Genomic DNA, 15,278 nt, shown 5'->3' with positions numbered 1-15,278 from the left:
TATTTTAATAATGACATACGTGGCTAATTTAGATACAAATTTAGAAGGGTATTTAAATTTATTTGTTTACTGATATGTATGGGTAATTTAAGATGAAGATTATGAGGTTATTTTATATTTATTTTTTAACAGTATATATGGGTAATATTTTCATAATGATAGTGGTAGATAATTTTTTAGAAAACATAATAGACCAATTGCTATGAGTATTAGAGTCTATAGGATTGATGCCCGGATGTTTTTGATTTTGTGAAAATTTCTAGATCTTTTTTTCTCGTGAGAATTAATGTTGAGTCTCCCATTGAGAAAAATAAGGGCACATTTCTAACAATTAAATTTTTAGATTGAGTTTCCTCAATTTTCTTAAAAGTCAGATTGCAATGAACTGCGTGACTCACATGTAGAGTTCAAGTCGGATTAGGACTCCTTTTTACCATCATGTACAGCATAGAATGTAGCAGTTAACTAGGATAATATTGGAATGCAAAATATCCATTGGCCCCCCTATAAAAGGGAAGCCATCCCACTGTACAAGGGATCACATTTTGGAGAAATACAAGTCCCTTCACGGTTCAATTCCTCTCATTTATGTTCATATTTCTAAGTGTTTGGTTGAGAGCCTACTCAGAAATCAACACTTGGGGTATATTTTTAATGAAGGTCAATTGGATTCAAATTTAGAGTTACCTCATGTTATTTTTAACAATAGCATATGTGGATAATTTAGAAGCAAATTTAAGGGTTTACTTTAAGTTAGTTTTTATAATGTTAGGTGGACAATTTAGATGCAAATTTGGGGTTTTTTAAATCTTTCTTATAATGGTATAAGTGTGTAATTTAGATGAAAATTAGGGTTTTACTTTAGTTAATTTACATAATGGCAGATGTGTGTAATTTAGATACAACATAGGTGTGTAATTTTTTAAAATTAAAACATAATAAATCCAATGGTTGTGATGATTTTAGTCTACTGAATTGATGGCTTGATATTTTGCTAGTTTGAGAGAATTTCTATGATTTATCTCTTTTTCTAGACTGTCCACATACGATCTTACGTGGCTTTATGTGGAGGCTTTCAAACAAACCGCTGCACCGGTTCATCAAGCTTACATGCCTAAAAACAACCCTCGAAGAAAATAAGCGTGGCACCCATCAGCTGCAGCAACATTGATAAAGATGAAATCCTGGCTGACCTACCCGTAACATGAATGGGGTTCTCAATACGATATTGAACTACCGCTCGCGATCAGACTACTACAAAAAATTGAGTTGCAATTCTTAGTGGACAAAACTGCTGCAAAGCTATCGGTCTGAAGTGGACCTCATTATTAAGGCAGGGTAGATGAGCTTTAACCAAATCGATCTCAATCTCTCCGTCGGTACACCTTCTTACCATCCTAAACATGACGAAAGTGGTGCTAAACGAGCTAGATAAATCGAGGAAACACTTCTTATGAGCGGGTGATAGAGAACTTGTAGGCGGCAAATGCAAAGTCAACTAGACAAGAAGCTGCTTGGAGCTTGTCAAAATAGAATGGGGTCTTCGTGTGCTTAACCTAAAGAAATTGCATTATCTCAGCGCCTTCGTTGGCTACCGCACGAATGCGGGTCATAGGGAGGCTTGGGCGACGAAAACTGATGACCCCTCCTCGCTGCATGCACAACAATCTCCCTAGGCAACGGTTGAAAAACAAGATTTTGGGGCACTCAGGATGGGTCCAAGACCACCAACCGAAGGACATTGCACCGAGCGTTTTGCCATCTTCAGAACCCAAAAAAAAAAATGGCAGAGGCACTGGAGCATAGCATACTTGGATCAGAGACCTCGACATCTCAAACGACATCACTAACACCCGCTTAAGCAAATTCGTCACAGTGGAACCTGATTCACAATGTCAAGCAACAATTACAATGGGAAGACCAAATCGAATGGAAACTATAACCACAATTAGAGTTTATATGGCTGCCTCAGCGTACAAAGAAGAATTTATTGGATGCACCAAAGAGCCCCAGATCTGCATCGCGTGGAGGTCCTGGATGCCCCCAAAATGCAAGTTCTTCGCCTAGCCCATCATCCAAAACCACATCTAATCCTCATACCCTCTCGCCCAACATGGCTGGCCGCACCGCCCGTCCTACCCGCTATGCAGAGAGGCTGTATATGCCTACTAGCGGAGTGTAGATTCATACAAAGGATTTGGTGCCTTTTACTGTTACTGTGCACTGGCTCGCTCAACTGAGCTTATAACCATCGGTATGGCAGCAAAGTACTGATGCACAAGGCTAGTGGACATACATTACCACAACACCATCTGTCGCTCGAAAAATGCTATGGAGCCTCACCTACTGATCATATGGGGAATTTTGGAGAAAAGGAAATCATGAGTTTATAGGCTCTATGAAACATCCTCCACATCACTGATAGCAAAAATTAAATCGAAGCTAGCATCGGGGGCAACGGCATTAGCAAAAGACCTAGCAATGTTAATAGTGTGAGAATAATCCTTCTATCATTCCTTTTGGTTACCAGACTATATCTCGTCTTCCTTATCAATAGAATAGGCACAATCTTTTACCAGTACACTAAAAAATATACGTCAAGATTACTTCTGTATTCGGGTGCATAACCCGAAATACATTTATTTTTAGGATAGAGGGAGTAGCTCATGCTAGCGTTGGAGCGAGAATCTCAAACAAGAAGTAATAATGCTCTGGTCAGATTTAATTCCAAATGACGTAATCAGCCTTCTCACCAGGGACGTTGAAGCAATTTTTAGTTAATGGAAGGTCTTTCCCATTAAAAAAGGGCGTCCCTATATATATTCCTGGAAGGTGGATAACCCACATATATACCTACTTTTAGTCCGGAAGAAAAGGGCGGCCTCTCAACCATCGAGTTACTGTTACCCTGCACACGTTCCTGTAAAACACGCGTCACCGCACGTTGCTCAGCCGGGTCGTGGTTGCGTCTGTGTCCTACGTGGTATGAAACGATCAAACGAAGGCCTACACAACGGTTGCGTTCATTGCCGTTGGTGTCGTCCTTGTGTGGAGAAAAAAATCACCGCCTCCTAATTTGTCTCGTGTTTTCTCCTCTTCCTCGCAGCCGTCACTCCTGCATCCCTGCCTTCTACACTGTCGCCGGCCATCGTCTCACCACTGCAACCCCATCACTCTGTCATCACCTCCAGCGCGACCCACCGGTGGTCATGGCATCACCAACCCGCTGGCCGCCTTCCTCTCCTTACTCATCCCCAGTACGAAGGCAACCACCGGTGTGCTCGGAGCGGACCCACTGGTCGCCTTCCTCTTCTCGCTCATCCCCTGGTACAAGGGCGGCCGCCGGTGTGCTCGAACCGGATCCGCTTGATCCGCAAAAAGATAAGGCCAGCATCAACCCAATGAAGAAGACTGCACTCCGTGGGGATGATGGATGACCTCCCATCACCGACTCCTTCGACGATGTTGCCTCATTTACGACCCCTTTCACTTCCGAATCATGCGCCGTCGACACCAGCATGTACATCGAGATTGAGCTAGCGGCGGACTCTGACCAAACCCCTAGCTGCCATCTTCACCTAGCTGAAGACCCATATCGCTTGCATCCTCTGCACCGGGCGACAGTCCTCCCTCAGCGATGCCACGGCTCCGGTGCTGCTACTCTACTTTGACCAATCGTCCTTCCCCTGACAATTTTTGGAATTTGCCCGACCTCGTATGATCTGGATGTTGCTGCTTCCATCCCATCCATACATCGGGGTTGTTCAGGCGGTCATCCCTAGGGTAGAGCAACTCTATAAAAAAGTAGGGGTCGGAAGCAAAAAATAGAGCACCAATAGGGCTACTATTCCCCTCCGAGCCCCTTCTCCAACGGGTCTCCGGGGAGGCCCATACTCGACGGTTTCGACCGTTTCCCTCTCACGCCCGCTGGAAGAGGACAAAGGAAAAGACACCGGTGCTGCCGAATTGAACTCGAGTGCCATCTAATCAAGCACCGGTGCTACCGAATCAAGCTCTAGTGCCATCGAATCGAGCTTTTCCGCCAAAAAATTGGAGCGAGGAAGGGCGCACAGGACATTCAAAGAAAGGTAGAGGCATGGACCCCGTGCTGGGGAGTCATCGGCAAGGCATCCCGCGGCGCACCAGCCACTTGATCGGTCCCAACCAGGGAGCCACCGTCGAGCGCATCTGCACCCGGGCAAACCACCTCGATGGGCTCCGGCCTGGGAGCCACCAAAGAGAGAGACGCAAGCTAGAGGAGAGATGTGCGGGAGAGAGAAAGACGTGAGGTGGAGGAAGAGATACGTCGGGAGGGAGGGACGCACGAAAGAGATGGATTGGGAGTCTCTACTACTTAAAAAAAAAAGAAAGTGAAACGGAGACTTTTTTTTCCGTACGTCTCCTTCTGCTCCACATCGTGGCCCTCGCTCCGAGCCCTCTCCTTCTGTCCGATCCCGCAGCTTCCCTCCGAACCGTCCTTCCACTTGCGTCCGTCGTTTCCCGCCACCATCCCACACACTTCCGCGCCTCTCGCAACACGTGTTTTGACCCTCTGATCTCCTTCGGCAGTCCTGCACCCTCTCCCTCCGTCCGTTCTTCAGCCCCCGCCACCCCTTCTTTCCCCTCACCCCCGCGCCTGCTGCCGCGCGCCGCCCTCCCCTGCGACAAGCCCGCCACCACCCCTTTTTCCTCCCCTGTGCTAAAGCCTGCCACCGCCGCCGCCCCTCTTTCCTTCCGCTGACTCCCCGGTGATGAAGACCCTGCCCGGGTCAGCGAGCTCGGCCAGCCAGGGGTTGGCGTCATCGGCGCCGGCACCGGGGGAGAGGCAGATCTGGCCGCGGAGCCAGAGGAGGACTGCGGCCACGTTGTCGATGGCGGCCGGCAGATGGTGCTCGGGGGGAGGCGGTAGTCAGCGGAGAGGACGAGCACGCTGGCCCCCGTGGTAGTAGGCGGAGAGCATGAGGCTGGCAGTGTGGCTTCGGCGTCGAGGGAGATGGTGCCCCTGCTGGCGCTCCAGGGGCTGATGGAGTACGGCCGCGGGGGCGCCTCCCAGCCGCCCATGCCTGCGGCGTTGCTCGCCGCCAACGCGCTGATCTACCTCCAGCCCTGGAGCGCTCCATGAGATCCTGTCCTTGATTGATCGAGTCTCCTTCAATCCGCAACTGATCATCGAGGTAGCCAACCTTGCCTCAAACATCATAATTTCAGTATATGCATAAAAAATCCCCACCCTTTTTTCTAATAAAATATGTGGCTTGCAGTTGGAGTATCAGGTAATGTCTCCAGCGGCTTCAAGTTGATGGAGATGGAAGGAGATCTGACCATAGGTCATAGCTGCTTCCATTTACTGATTTCAGTGAAGTGGCTGCTAGTCTTACTTGGCCTACTCAGCTCCCTCCAGGCTGGTCAGTCGAGTGGAACCCCTCCTCGGACGACGAGGATAGGGGTTATTGATATCATGGTCAGCTTCGCCGTGATATTTCGTACCGATGTTTAGCTTCCGCAAGACTTTTAATCTTCTGCTATTGAACACTCTGCAAACTTGTTTGAATTTTGAAACCTTGATGTAATAAATTATCGTACTATCTTAATCTAAATGGATTGTTGTATATTTCTAGGGGATAACACTCACCTTCGTGGGAGTCTGCTTTGTGATCGATCCGAGTTAAGTGGTTTATCGGGTGAAACCCGACGGACTGCCAAGTTAGCTTGATTAAAGTGTATGTCCGCGTGTTAGGCGACTTAAGTACACTTTAGCCAGGTTAATTTGGGGTGATTCTCCACAATAGGGCTTATTCATGAGACTTGTAATACAACGCGATTACTACATAATCATTTAATTTTTGGGGAGGTCAGGTGGCTAATGCTTACCTTCTATTGAAGTTTTGAGATGTGACTGTCCCTAGGGAACACGTTTACTTTCAAGATACTAAAGGACAATTCTTTGTATAGATTGAGTGTTGGATAGAAGAACAAAGTTGTCTTAAGTCACCATATAATCAAGTTTTGACCCATCAAATCGATATATGAAACTTATCACAAGTATCGAAGCCGATGTTATTTTTTTTCCTTATTCTCATGTTTGGTTCCCTTGGACTATCTAACCAATCCATACTCATTAACTGCTAGACAAATAAGACAAATGATTTTGATTTCTCCATTAAGTTATTCCTCAAACAATGAAAGAAAGAAAACCAGTATCTTCTTTAGAATACACATTTATCTAAACTAAATTAGTAGGGCAACATGAAACTCAATATGATACCTTTTGTGATTATGTGATTTACCACTGACAATTTAGAATTTTGATGGCTATGTTTGATATAATACATAATAGACCGCGTAGTTTGCATAGCACTATGAACTTTTTTTTGGACAATGAGTATGTTTATCACCTATAGCTCACTTTTTTGAAAAATGTAAATTGTTAGATTGATGCACTTATTAGAAAAATAGTCACTAGAGAATGCGGGAAAGCCCTATTACAACATATGGATCCAACGTGTTAATCTGCTCCAATGCAAGTGTCGAGTCTATTTAGAGGATAATCACAACCAAGGTATCAAGCCAACTTGTATTTCACATTTCCTTTAATTTAGGATTGTTTGAAATATGCACTTACCGATAAGTTGCTCGGTAACAAAGACCGAGTTTCTTAGTTTTAGGCACACATGATGCCTAGGATAGTGGTGGGCAGCCCTATAGCATAGAGAGACATATTCGGTTGCAAACCTTGTTTAGATTTAACACATGCGTATTAAGAATAGGCTTGGATATATTTTTTGTTTCCAATTGACATGTTTGCAATCGAAAAATATCCTTCACTCATGGCCTTTTCTACCCAATGTATCGTAAAGGGCAGTTTCACTATGAATGCGCGCCATGGCTGCGTTGTGGCTTGTGAAGTCATAATTTCGGAGCTGCTTAGAATCTTGACGGTGTTTTGTAATATATATATATATATATATATATATATATATATATACCAATATAGTATGTCTCCTAGGTATGATAAATGTTTTTTCTTGCTATCAACAAATGTCACATATAATTACGAAACACAATTGAACAACATACGACTATATACTCTCAAACAAAATATTTCTAATTTCCGAGAGTCACACGCCTCAGCATGCAAACTTTATTAAAGAAGTACAACTCATAGTTAATCTAGAACATAGCTGAAATAAAGATGGGTTGCTACCACTAGAAAGCGGCGGGATTCACAACACCCAGTGGGTTGACACTAAGCAGCTGTTGTTGTTGCTAGAACATAGCAGGGTTGGCCAAACCCAACGGGTTGAATGGCAACAGTTGCTGTTGCTGCTAGTAGGCAGCGGGGTTCGCAATAGCCAATTGGTTGAATGGAAGGAGCTGCTGTTGCTGCCAGTAGGCATCTACCACAGCCAGCTGGTTGAATGGAAGCAGCTGTTGCTGCTGCCATTAGGTGGCGGGGCTAGCCAGGGCTAGTTGGCTGAACGCTGGTAGAAATTGTTGCTGTTGTACGATGATGCTCTGTACTGTCACATGTGCGAAGGATTGCTGCTGCGATAGGGCCCAATGTTGTTGTAGGAAGAGTGCCGGTGATGATAAGATGTTTGCGGCGAGCGCCTGTTGTAGCCTGTAGGACTGCACAATTGGATTTTCATATCCCAAGGTTGTCACGTGTGGGAGGTATTGTGGAATAGCAGTAGCAGCAGCTAGGGATCCCTGCGGAATAAAGACTACAGTGGCAGCGCTCACCGAAATGGCAAGGAGCGTAAAAAGAGCAAATATCTTTGCTGCCATTGTTGCTAATAAGAGGCTGCTAGTGGGTTCCAAATTATAAGTTGCTAATTGGTATGGGTGATGAATTAACTACACATTTGGGTCCTATTTATACTTATGAGAGCTCATGTACCTGTGGCAAGATATTGGCTTTTTGCAAGCAAAACATTATCTAGATAAGCCTACCATGACATGGTACCCTGTCAATTTCAACATTTACTGATTAACTTTTATGGGTTATACGATGCGCGTTGGCTAGACAATTTGCACTAAATACAAAGAAAAGGTGACTTTTCTTGTTATATGTGTGACAGTAGCATTACAAGTTCACTATAAGACATGTGAAAGGCTTACCCACATCATAGATGTTCCACTTCATAAAAGTGAGTTTGTAAAGTTGTGGTATCCTGATGTGGATCAAAATCTTCTTTTAACTAAGTTTGTCATCTACCTATGGATAAGATAGGATATATTCCAAGAGTCTTTACTCATGGACAAGGCCATGTGCTCCTAGGATACTTACACGCCTATACCAATGTTTACTTGTGTGGTGGATAAAAGATATTGGCCAAATTTGAGAAAAATATAAGAACTAATTAGGAGGCAATGAATTGAATATCACATCTTTGGCCTCAGCATAGGGCTTATTCATGAGACTTGTAATACAACATAATTACTATATAATCTTTTAATTTGTGGGGAGATCGGGTGGCTAATGCTTGCATTCTATTGAAGTTTTGAGATGTGACTGGCCCTAGGGAACACGTTTACTTTCAAGATACTAAAGGACCATGCTTTGTTTAGATTGAGTGTTGGATCAGTGAACAAAGTTGTCTTAAATCACCATATAATCAAGTTTAGACTCATCAAATCGATATATGAAACTTATCACAAGTATCGAGGCCCATGTTATTTTTTTGCTTATTCTCATGTTTGGTTCCCTTGGACTATCTAACCAATCTATACTCATTAATCTGCTAGACAAATAAGACAAATGGTTTTGATTTCTCCATTAAGTTATTCCTCAAACAATGAAAGGAAGCAAACCGGTATCTTCTTTAGAATAAACATTTATCTAAACTAAATCAGTAGGGCAACATGAAACTCAATATGATACCTTTTGTGATTATGTGATTTACCACTGACAATTTAGAATTTTGATGGCTATGTTTGATATAATACATAATAGACCGTGTAGTTTGCATAGCACTATGAACTTTTTTTTTTGTGGAGAATGAGTATGTTTATCACCTATAGCTCACTTTTTTGAAAAATGTAAATTATTAGATTGATGCACTTAGTAGAAAAATAGTCACTAGAGAATGCAGGAAAGCCCTATTACGACATGCGGATCCAACGCGTTAATATGCTCCAATGCAAGTGTCGAGTCTGTTTAGAGGATGATCACAACCAAGGTATCAAGCGAACTTGTATTTCACAATTCCTTTAATTTAGGATTGTTTGACATATGCATTTACCGATAAGTTGCTCGGTAAAGACCAAGTTTCTTAGTTTTAGGCACACATGATGCCTAGGATAGTGGTGGGTAGCCCTATAGCATAGAGAGACATATTCGATTGCAAACCTTGTTTAGATTTAACACATGCGTATTAAGAATAGGCTTGGATTGATTTTTTGTTTCCAATTGACATGTTTGCAATCAAAAATATCCTTCACTCGTGGCCTTTTCAACCCAATGTATCGTAAAGGTCAGTTTCACTATGAATGTGCGCCATGGCTGCATTGTGGCCGCCTCTTGTGAAGTCATAATTTCGGAGCTGCTTAGAAGCTTGACGATGTTTGTGTTTCGTAATATATATATATATATATATATATATATATATATATATATATAGAGAGAGAGAGAGAGAGAGAGAGAGACACCTAATATAGTATGTTTCCTAGGTATGATAAATGTTTTTTCTTGTTGTTGACATATGTCACATATAATTACGAAACACAATTGAACAAGACAGGACTATATACTCTTAAACAAAACATTTCTTATTTCCGAGAGTCAAACTCCTCAGCATGCAAACTTTATTAAAGAAGTACAACTCATAGTTAATCTAGAAGATAGCCGAGTCAATGATGGGTTGCTGCCAGAAAGCGGCGGGATTCATCACATCCAGTGGGTTGACACTAAGCAGTTGTTGTTGTTGCCAGTACGTAGCAGACTTGGCCAAACGTAATGGGTTGAATGGCAGCAGTTGCTGTTGCTGCCAGTAGGCAGCAGGGTTTGCAATAGCCAGTTGGTTGAATGGAAGGAGCTGCTGTTGCTGCCAGTAGGCATTTGCCACAGCTAGCTGGTTGAATGGAAGCAGCTGTTGCTGTTGCCAGTAGGCGGCGGGGCTAGCCAGGGCTAGTTGGCTGAACGCTGGTAGAAATTGTTGCTGTTGTGCGGTGATGCTCTGTACTGTCACGTGTGCGAAGGATTGCTGCTGCGATAGGGCCCATGGTTGTTGTAGGAAGAGTGCCGGTGATGATAAGATGTTTGCGGCGAGCGCCTGTTGTAGCCTGTTGGACTGCACAATTGGATTTTCATATCCCAAGGCTGTCACGTGTGGGAGGTATTGTGGAATAGCGGCAGCAGCAGCTAGGGATCCCTGCGGAATAAAGACTGCAGTGGCAGCGCTCATCGAAAGGGCAAGGAGCGTAAAAAAAGCAAATATCTTTGCTGCCATTGTTGCTAATAAGAGGCTGCTAGTGGGTTTCAAATTATAAGTTGCTAATTGGTATGGGTGATGAATTAACTACACATTTGGGTCCTATTTATACTCATGAGAGCTCATGTAGCTGTGGCAAGATATTGGCTTTTTGCAAGCAAATCATTATCTAGATGAGCCTGCCATGACATGGTACCTTGTCAATTTCGACATTTAGTGATTAACTTTTATGGATTATACGCTGCGCATTGGCTAGACAATTTGCACTAAATACATAGAAAAGGTGACTTTTCTTGTTATATGTGTGACAGTAGCATGACAAGTTCACTATAAGACATGTGAAAGCCTTACCCACATCATACATGTTCCACTTCATAAAAGTGAGTTTGTAAATTTTTGGTATCCTGATGTGGATCAAAATCTTCTCTTAACTATGTTTGTCATCCACCTATGGATAAGATAGGATATATTTCCAGAGTCTTTACTCATGGACAAGGCCATGTGCTCCTAGGATACTTACACACCTATACCACTATTTACTTGTGTGGCAGCATGTCAATTTTTACAACTAGATAAAACATATTGTCTTAAGTTAGCGTTGTTGACGGTCCTTATGACAGAAATCCGACCATCACATTGCACAAAGAATAAAGGAGAAGTTATCTTTCTTACTCACATATCTGTTATTAATAACCTAGTTCCACATGTATTGGCCAATAAGCATTTACTGGAACACAAGTCTGCATAAGAGAGAAAACGTGTGCAAACGCGGACGAAACACACTGAAGAACACCTGACACATGCACGACGGATTAGAGGGCCCACACGCCAGGGCAAACCAGCCCAAACCAGTGGGGCGTCCACAGGGATCAGCACCAAGGCCCAAAGGATGGCCCACCAGGCAAAGGTGGTGGTGAGGCGGCCTACCCAAGTGTCAGCCGAACCATAGGTCCGGCCAAACTTGGACAGTGCCTCTTCGTCCTTATCTTCCACATGGCGGTCGCTGGTTGACTCCTGGAAGCGGTGGGAGAAGATTCCCCAGAGATCCATCCTGGGAACTACCCTCTACTACCTATAAGCATGTACTTGGTTTTGGGATCAAGTGGAACGGGTTGGGTTCATCCCACTTTTGTGGGTTGAGTTCAACCCATCTCATGTTTTGATGGGTCTGGATGAGAGGGATGGGTTTGTTACAGTCTTTTGTTTGGTTGAAGGGGTCGAGAGGGATGGGATAGATGGCATTTCAACACCATTAGCAACGGGGCCCACCAGCGAGCTGTGGGCCCATTTGTCATCCTCTTGTCTTTTTTTTTTAACCTCACCTTTATCTTCTTCCTCGGCCTAGCTCTTCCCTGCCGTCAGCCTGCGCCCCCCATGCCCCCCCGCATCGCCAGCCTGCTCCCCCCTGCCATGCCAGCATGGCTCCTCCACGTCGCACCAACCTGCTCCCCTCGCCACGGCCCGCGCCGCCGGCCGCCTCCTCCCTGACACCGCGCTCGACGCATGTGTGCTAGCGTCACAGGGGAGCGAACTAGGTCAGAGTGGTCCGTTCATTTTGGGCGAACCGTTCCAACCCGCATCTGTGCGGTATATTCCCTATGGGGGTCGAACCCAACCCACTGCATTTTCAACCAAACATGGGTCAATGGGGGTTGAACCCGTTCCAGGTCGACCCCCAAACCAAACACACCCTAAGAGGAGGAGGAGACCCCTCCCCCCTCTCTATACACCATACTTGAAGCCTCTCTCCCTCTCTCTAGTTACACTTGTAATCCTTAGGCTAGGCTAGAGCTGAATCTCTTGTAGTGCTAAGCTAGTCTTCGGGTCGGTTGGGGATGTAACCTCCGACTCTCGTCATGGCTTTGTACTCGACTTGTCGATATTCTATCTATAAAGAGTATGGTTGTTATGCTATTTCAGTAGTTTACTATGCCATGTCTTGTGCTTTATTAAGTTATACTCATATGCTTAGGCTAAATCTACGTTACCGCATCGGTTCATTGTGCCTTCGGGCTTGCTCTAGTTCTATTCCTGTCGATCATCATGGTCGGAGTTCCAGAGGGGCTAGAGTAGTGATCATGTGCATGAGCAAGGTGCTCGGATGCGTTGGGATCCATCGAATATGACTGTGCTTGGGTGGTGACAGCCCTGTCCATCCCTTGTAGCCCCCCACGTTCGGGTATGATGTAGGAGTTCTAAAAGATACCTTACCTTGGTAGACCAGGGATGGGTGTTCTCCCCATAATGTTGTATGCTTAGATATAGTTCTTATCATGTGCTTGTATGACCCTTGCTAGTATAGATATATGCTACTACTAGGACCTCTCGCATGCCTGGCTCCCGCTAACCTTAGGTCCATTCGTTTATTCTTTATTCATGAGATTGGCTTGTGTGTGTGTCACATTACCCTCATATATTTATTTTAGCTTACTCCTATATGAACTTTGGTCTGTTACTTAAGCATATCATCCTAAATATCTCTCTAATAAATCCTTTTACACCAATGCCATCGTTTGGGAAAACCATAAATAACGATACCCTGAATACTCTCTGGGTGAAATGCTACAACAGTATATCCATGCGCTTGTGGATTTATTCGTAACATTAAGAAATACCAACAAACATTTCTTGTGCCATTGCCAGGGATGGCATTGGTTAAAAGATTTATCAATACATGTTCTTAGCTATATGATTAAGGAATAGCCATTGCTTATATAGGCTAACTTGTCTTTGTTTTCTCCTGATGGATGAAAACAGGGTACTGTATGATCGGTTTCGACTTGCCGACCAACTTCGTCAAGAATTCAGAACGTCTTGTGAGAAGGGTCTGACCTCGCATTGTCCCTCCTCAGATCGTTCTTTCGGTACCTGAACCAGCCATCCCAGCACCATCCGCTCCTAAGGGTATCGCTGAGAAGACTCTTCGCAAGTTCTCCATCCCATCCACCGACAATGTGGCCACTAGCCCTGCTATCGATCTGGGGATATGAACTTTGAGTTGAAGACGAACCTTATCAACATGGTGTAGGCTATCCCCTTTTTGTGGCAAGCCTAACGAGGACGCCAACACTCATCTCCAACACTTCCTTGGCCTATGTGACACCATCACAATGAAGGGAGTCACTCAAGATGTTATCAGACTCCGCCTATTTCCATTCTCCCTCCTCGGGAGAGCAAAACAATGGTTCTACAAGGAGAAGGATGATGTCAACACGTGGGCCAAATGTTCCACTGCATTCCTCGCAAAGTTCTTCCTGTTGGGCAAAATCAATGCCCTTCGTGGAAGGATTTCCAGCTTTAGCAGTCAAGCACGGAAAATAATCCCAGAGGCATAGGAAAGGCTATAAGAATACATCCTTGCCTGCCCACACCATGGGATGGATGAATGGCTCGTCCTCCAAAGCTTTTACAATGGGCTAACCACGATAGCACGAGCCCACCTTAATGCTGCCACTGGAGGAGCCTTCCTCGACCTCACCATTGCCAGAGCTACAGCTCTAGTCAAGAAGATGGTCTCCAATCAAGGCTGGAGTGAAGAACGACTCAACCCTTGCATGTGGGGCATGCATACCATCAAGGAGACGGACATGCTAGCCTCTAAGCTAGACCTCCTACTCAAACGCATGGATGAACGGGAGAAGCCTCAAGAACTTAGGCTCAAACCTGTTCAAGTCTTGAACTCGCACATCATGTGCGAGGTCTGCAGAAATGATGGACACTCGGGGAACGACTGCCCCAAGACTCATGAAGAAGTCTCCTACATGAACAACAACAACAACAATGGGTACCGTCCTCAAGGAGGTCAAGGGTGGAACCAGTCGCGCCCACCATATTAGGGAGGTAATAATAGTGGTAATTACAATTCAAATCAGAATTCAAACCAGCATTCCTTAAAAAATCTTGTTTTTGGCCAAGCAAAAAATCAATGAATCTCTTTCTAAAAAGCTTGCTGTCAATGATAAAACCTTGGAAAGCAGAAATGTAAAAATTGAAAGTCTTTCCTTTGCTTTCAAAAATCAAGTGAGCTTCAATAAAATGATCGAAATTCAATTAGCTCAAACTATTGCTGCTGTTCTTGTTTCTAAACCTGGGAAAATCCCGAGGCAACTAGAGAACGTTAGTGCGGTTACCGTTAGGTGGGAAAACCCATCTCGAAACCTACCCACTACTAACCATGCAAGGAGACCCAGGAATCAATGAAGAAACTCATGGGAGGAACTTGCAGTCAAGAATGAGGAACTAGGGTACCCGGCTATCAGCTGCTCAATGTGGGACTTCCACATTGATCGAGCCCTCTGCGACCTTGCTGCAAGTGTCAACATCATGCCTAAGGTTATGTTTGACACAATAAACTAGCCCACTCTTTCTCCTACCATGATACACCTGCAGCTGGCCAATTCGATGATCCGCAACCTCGAAGGGATAGTAGAGAACCTCCCAGTAAGAATCGAAGGTTCTATTGTCCCCGTGGACTTGGAATGCCGCTCATCCTTGGGAGACTGTTCCTACATGCGGTCAAGGCAAGGATCAATGTTGGGACCGGAGTAATACAGCTCCGCATTGGAAGGAAAGACAAGGTATTAAGATTTCAAACCAAAGTAGAGGAATGCTACCAGGTTGACCCCTATGAACACCCTGGTGGCCAAAAGACAACAAAGAGACACAGGGGGAATTCGAAAGCACAAACCCCAACTTCTGAGAAGACACTAGCCACACCTCTAGCTGCAACTCCAAGGAAAACCCAGAAGGTATGGAAGGTGAAGGACGTACAGTCATTCATATCTTCTTCTCCTGGACCGGATGCCTCATCTGTGAGATAAAACATTGTGGAGAAAGTCTCGCTCA

At 44.6% G+C, this 15,278-nt stretch overlaps 1 protein-coding gene and 1 pseudogene across 1 annotated transcript; both read right to left on the bottom strand.

Annotated features, from left to right (window-relative positions):
• Positions 1-7,222: 7,222 nt before the first annotated feature.
• Positions 7,223-7,788, bottom strand: LOC117850122 (kafirin PSKR2-like; annotated as a pseudogene).
• A 2,048-nt stretch (positions 7,789-9,836) lies between these two features.
• On the bottom strand, positions 9,837-10,451 carry LOC117850120 (kafirin PSKR2). Its single transcript, XM_034731917.2, has one exon. The coding sequence runs from the start codon at positions 10,449-10,451 to the stop codon at positions 9,837-9,839; it is 615 nt and encodes a 204-aa protein (XP_034587808.1).
• Between the last annotated feature and the right edge of the window lie 4,827 nt (positions 10,452-15,278).

Source organism: Setaria viridis, chromosome 3 (genome assembly GCF_005286985.2).
Source record: "Setaria viridis chromosome 3, Setaria_viridis_v4.0, whole genome shotgun sequence".
In the NCBI taxonomy this organism is placed as follows: domain Eukaryota; kingdom Viridiplantae; phylum Streptophyta; class Magnoliopsida; order Poales; family Poaceae; genus Setaria; species Setaria viridis.
Note: the sequence above shows the minus strand (reverse complement) of the source record. Positions and strands in the feature narration are given on the sequence as shown.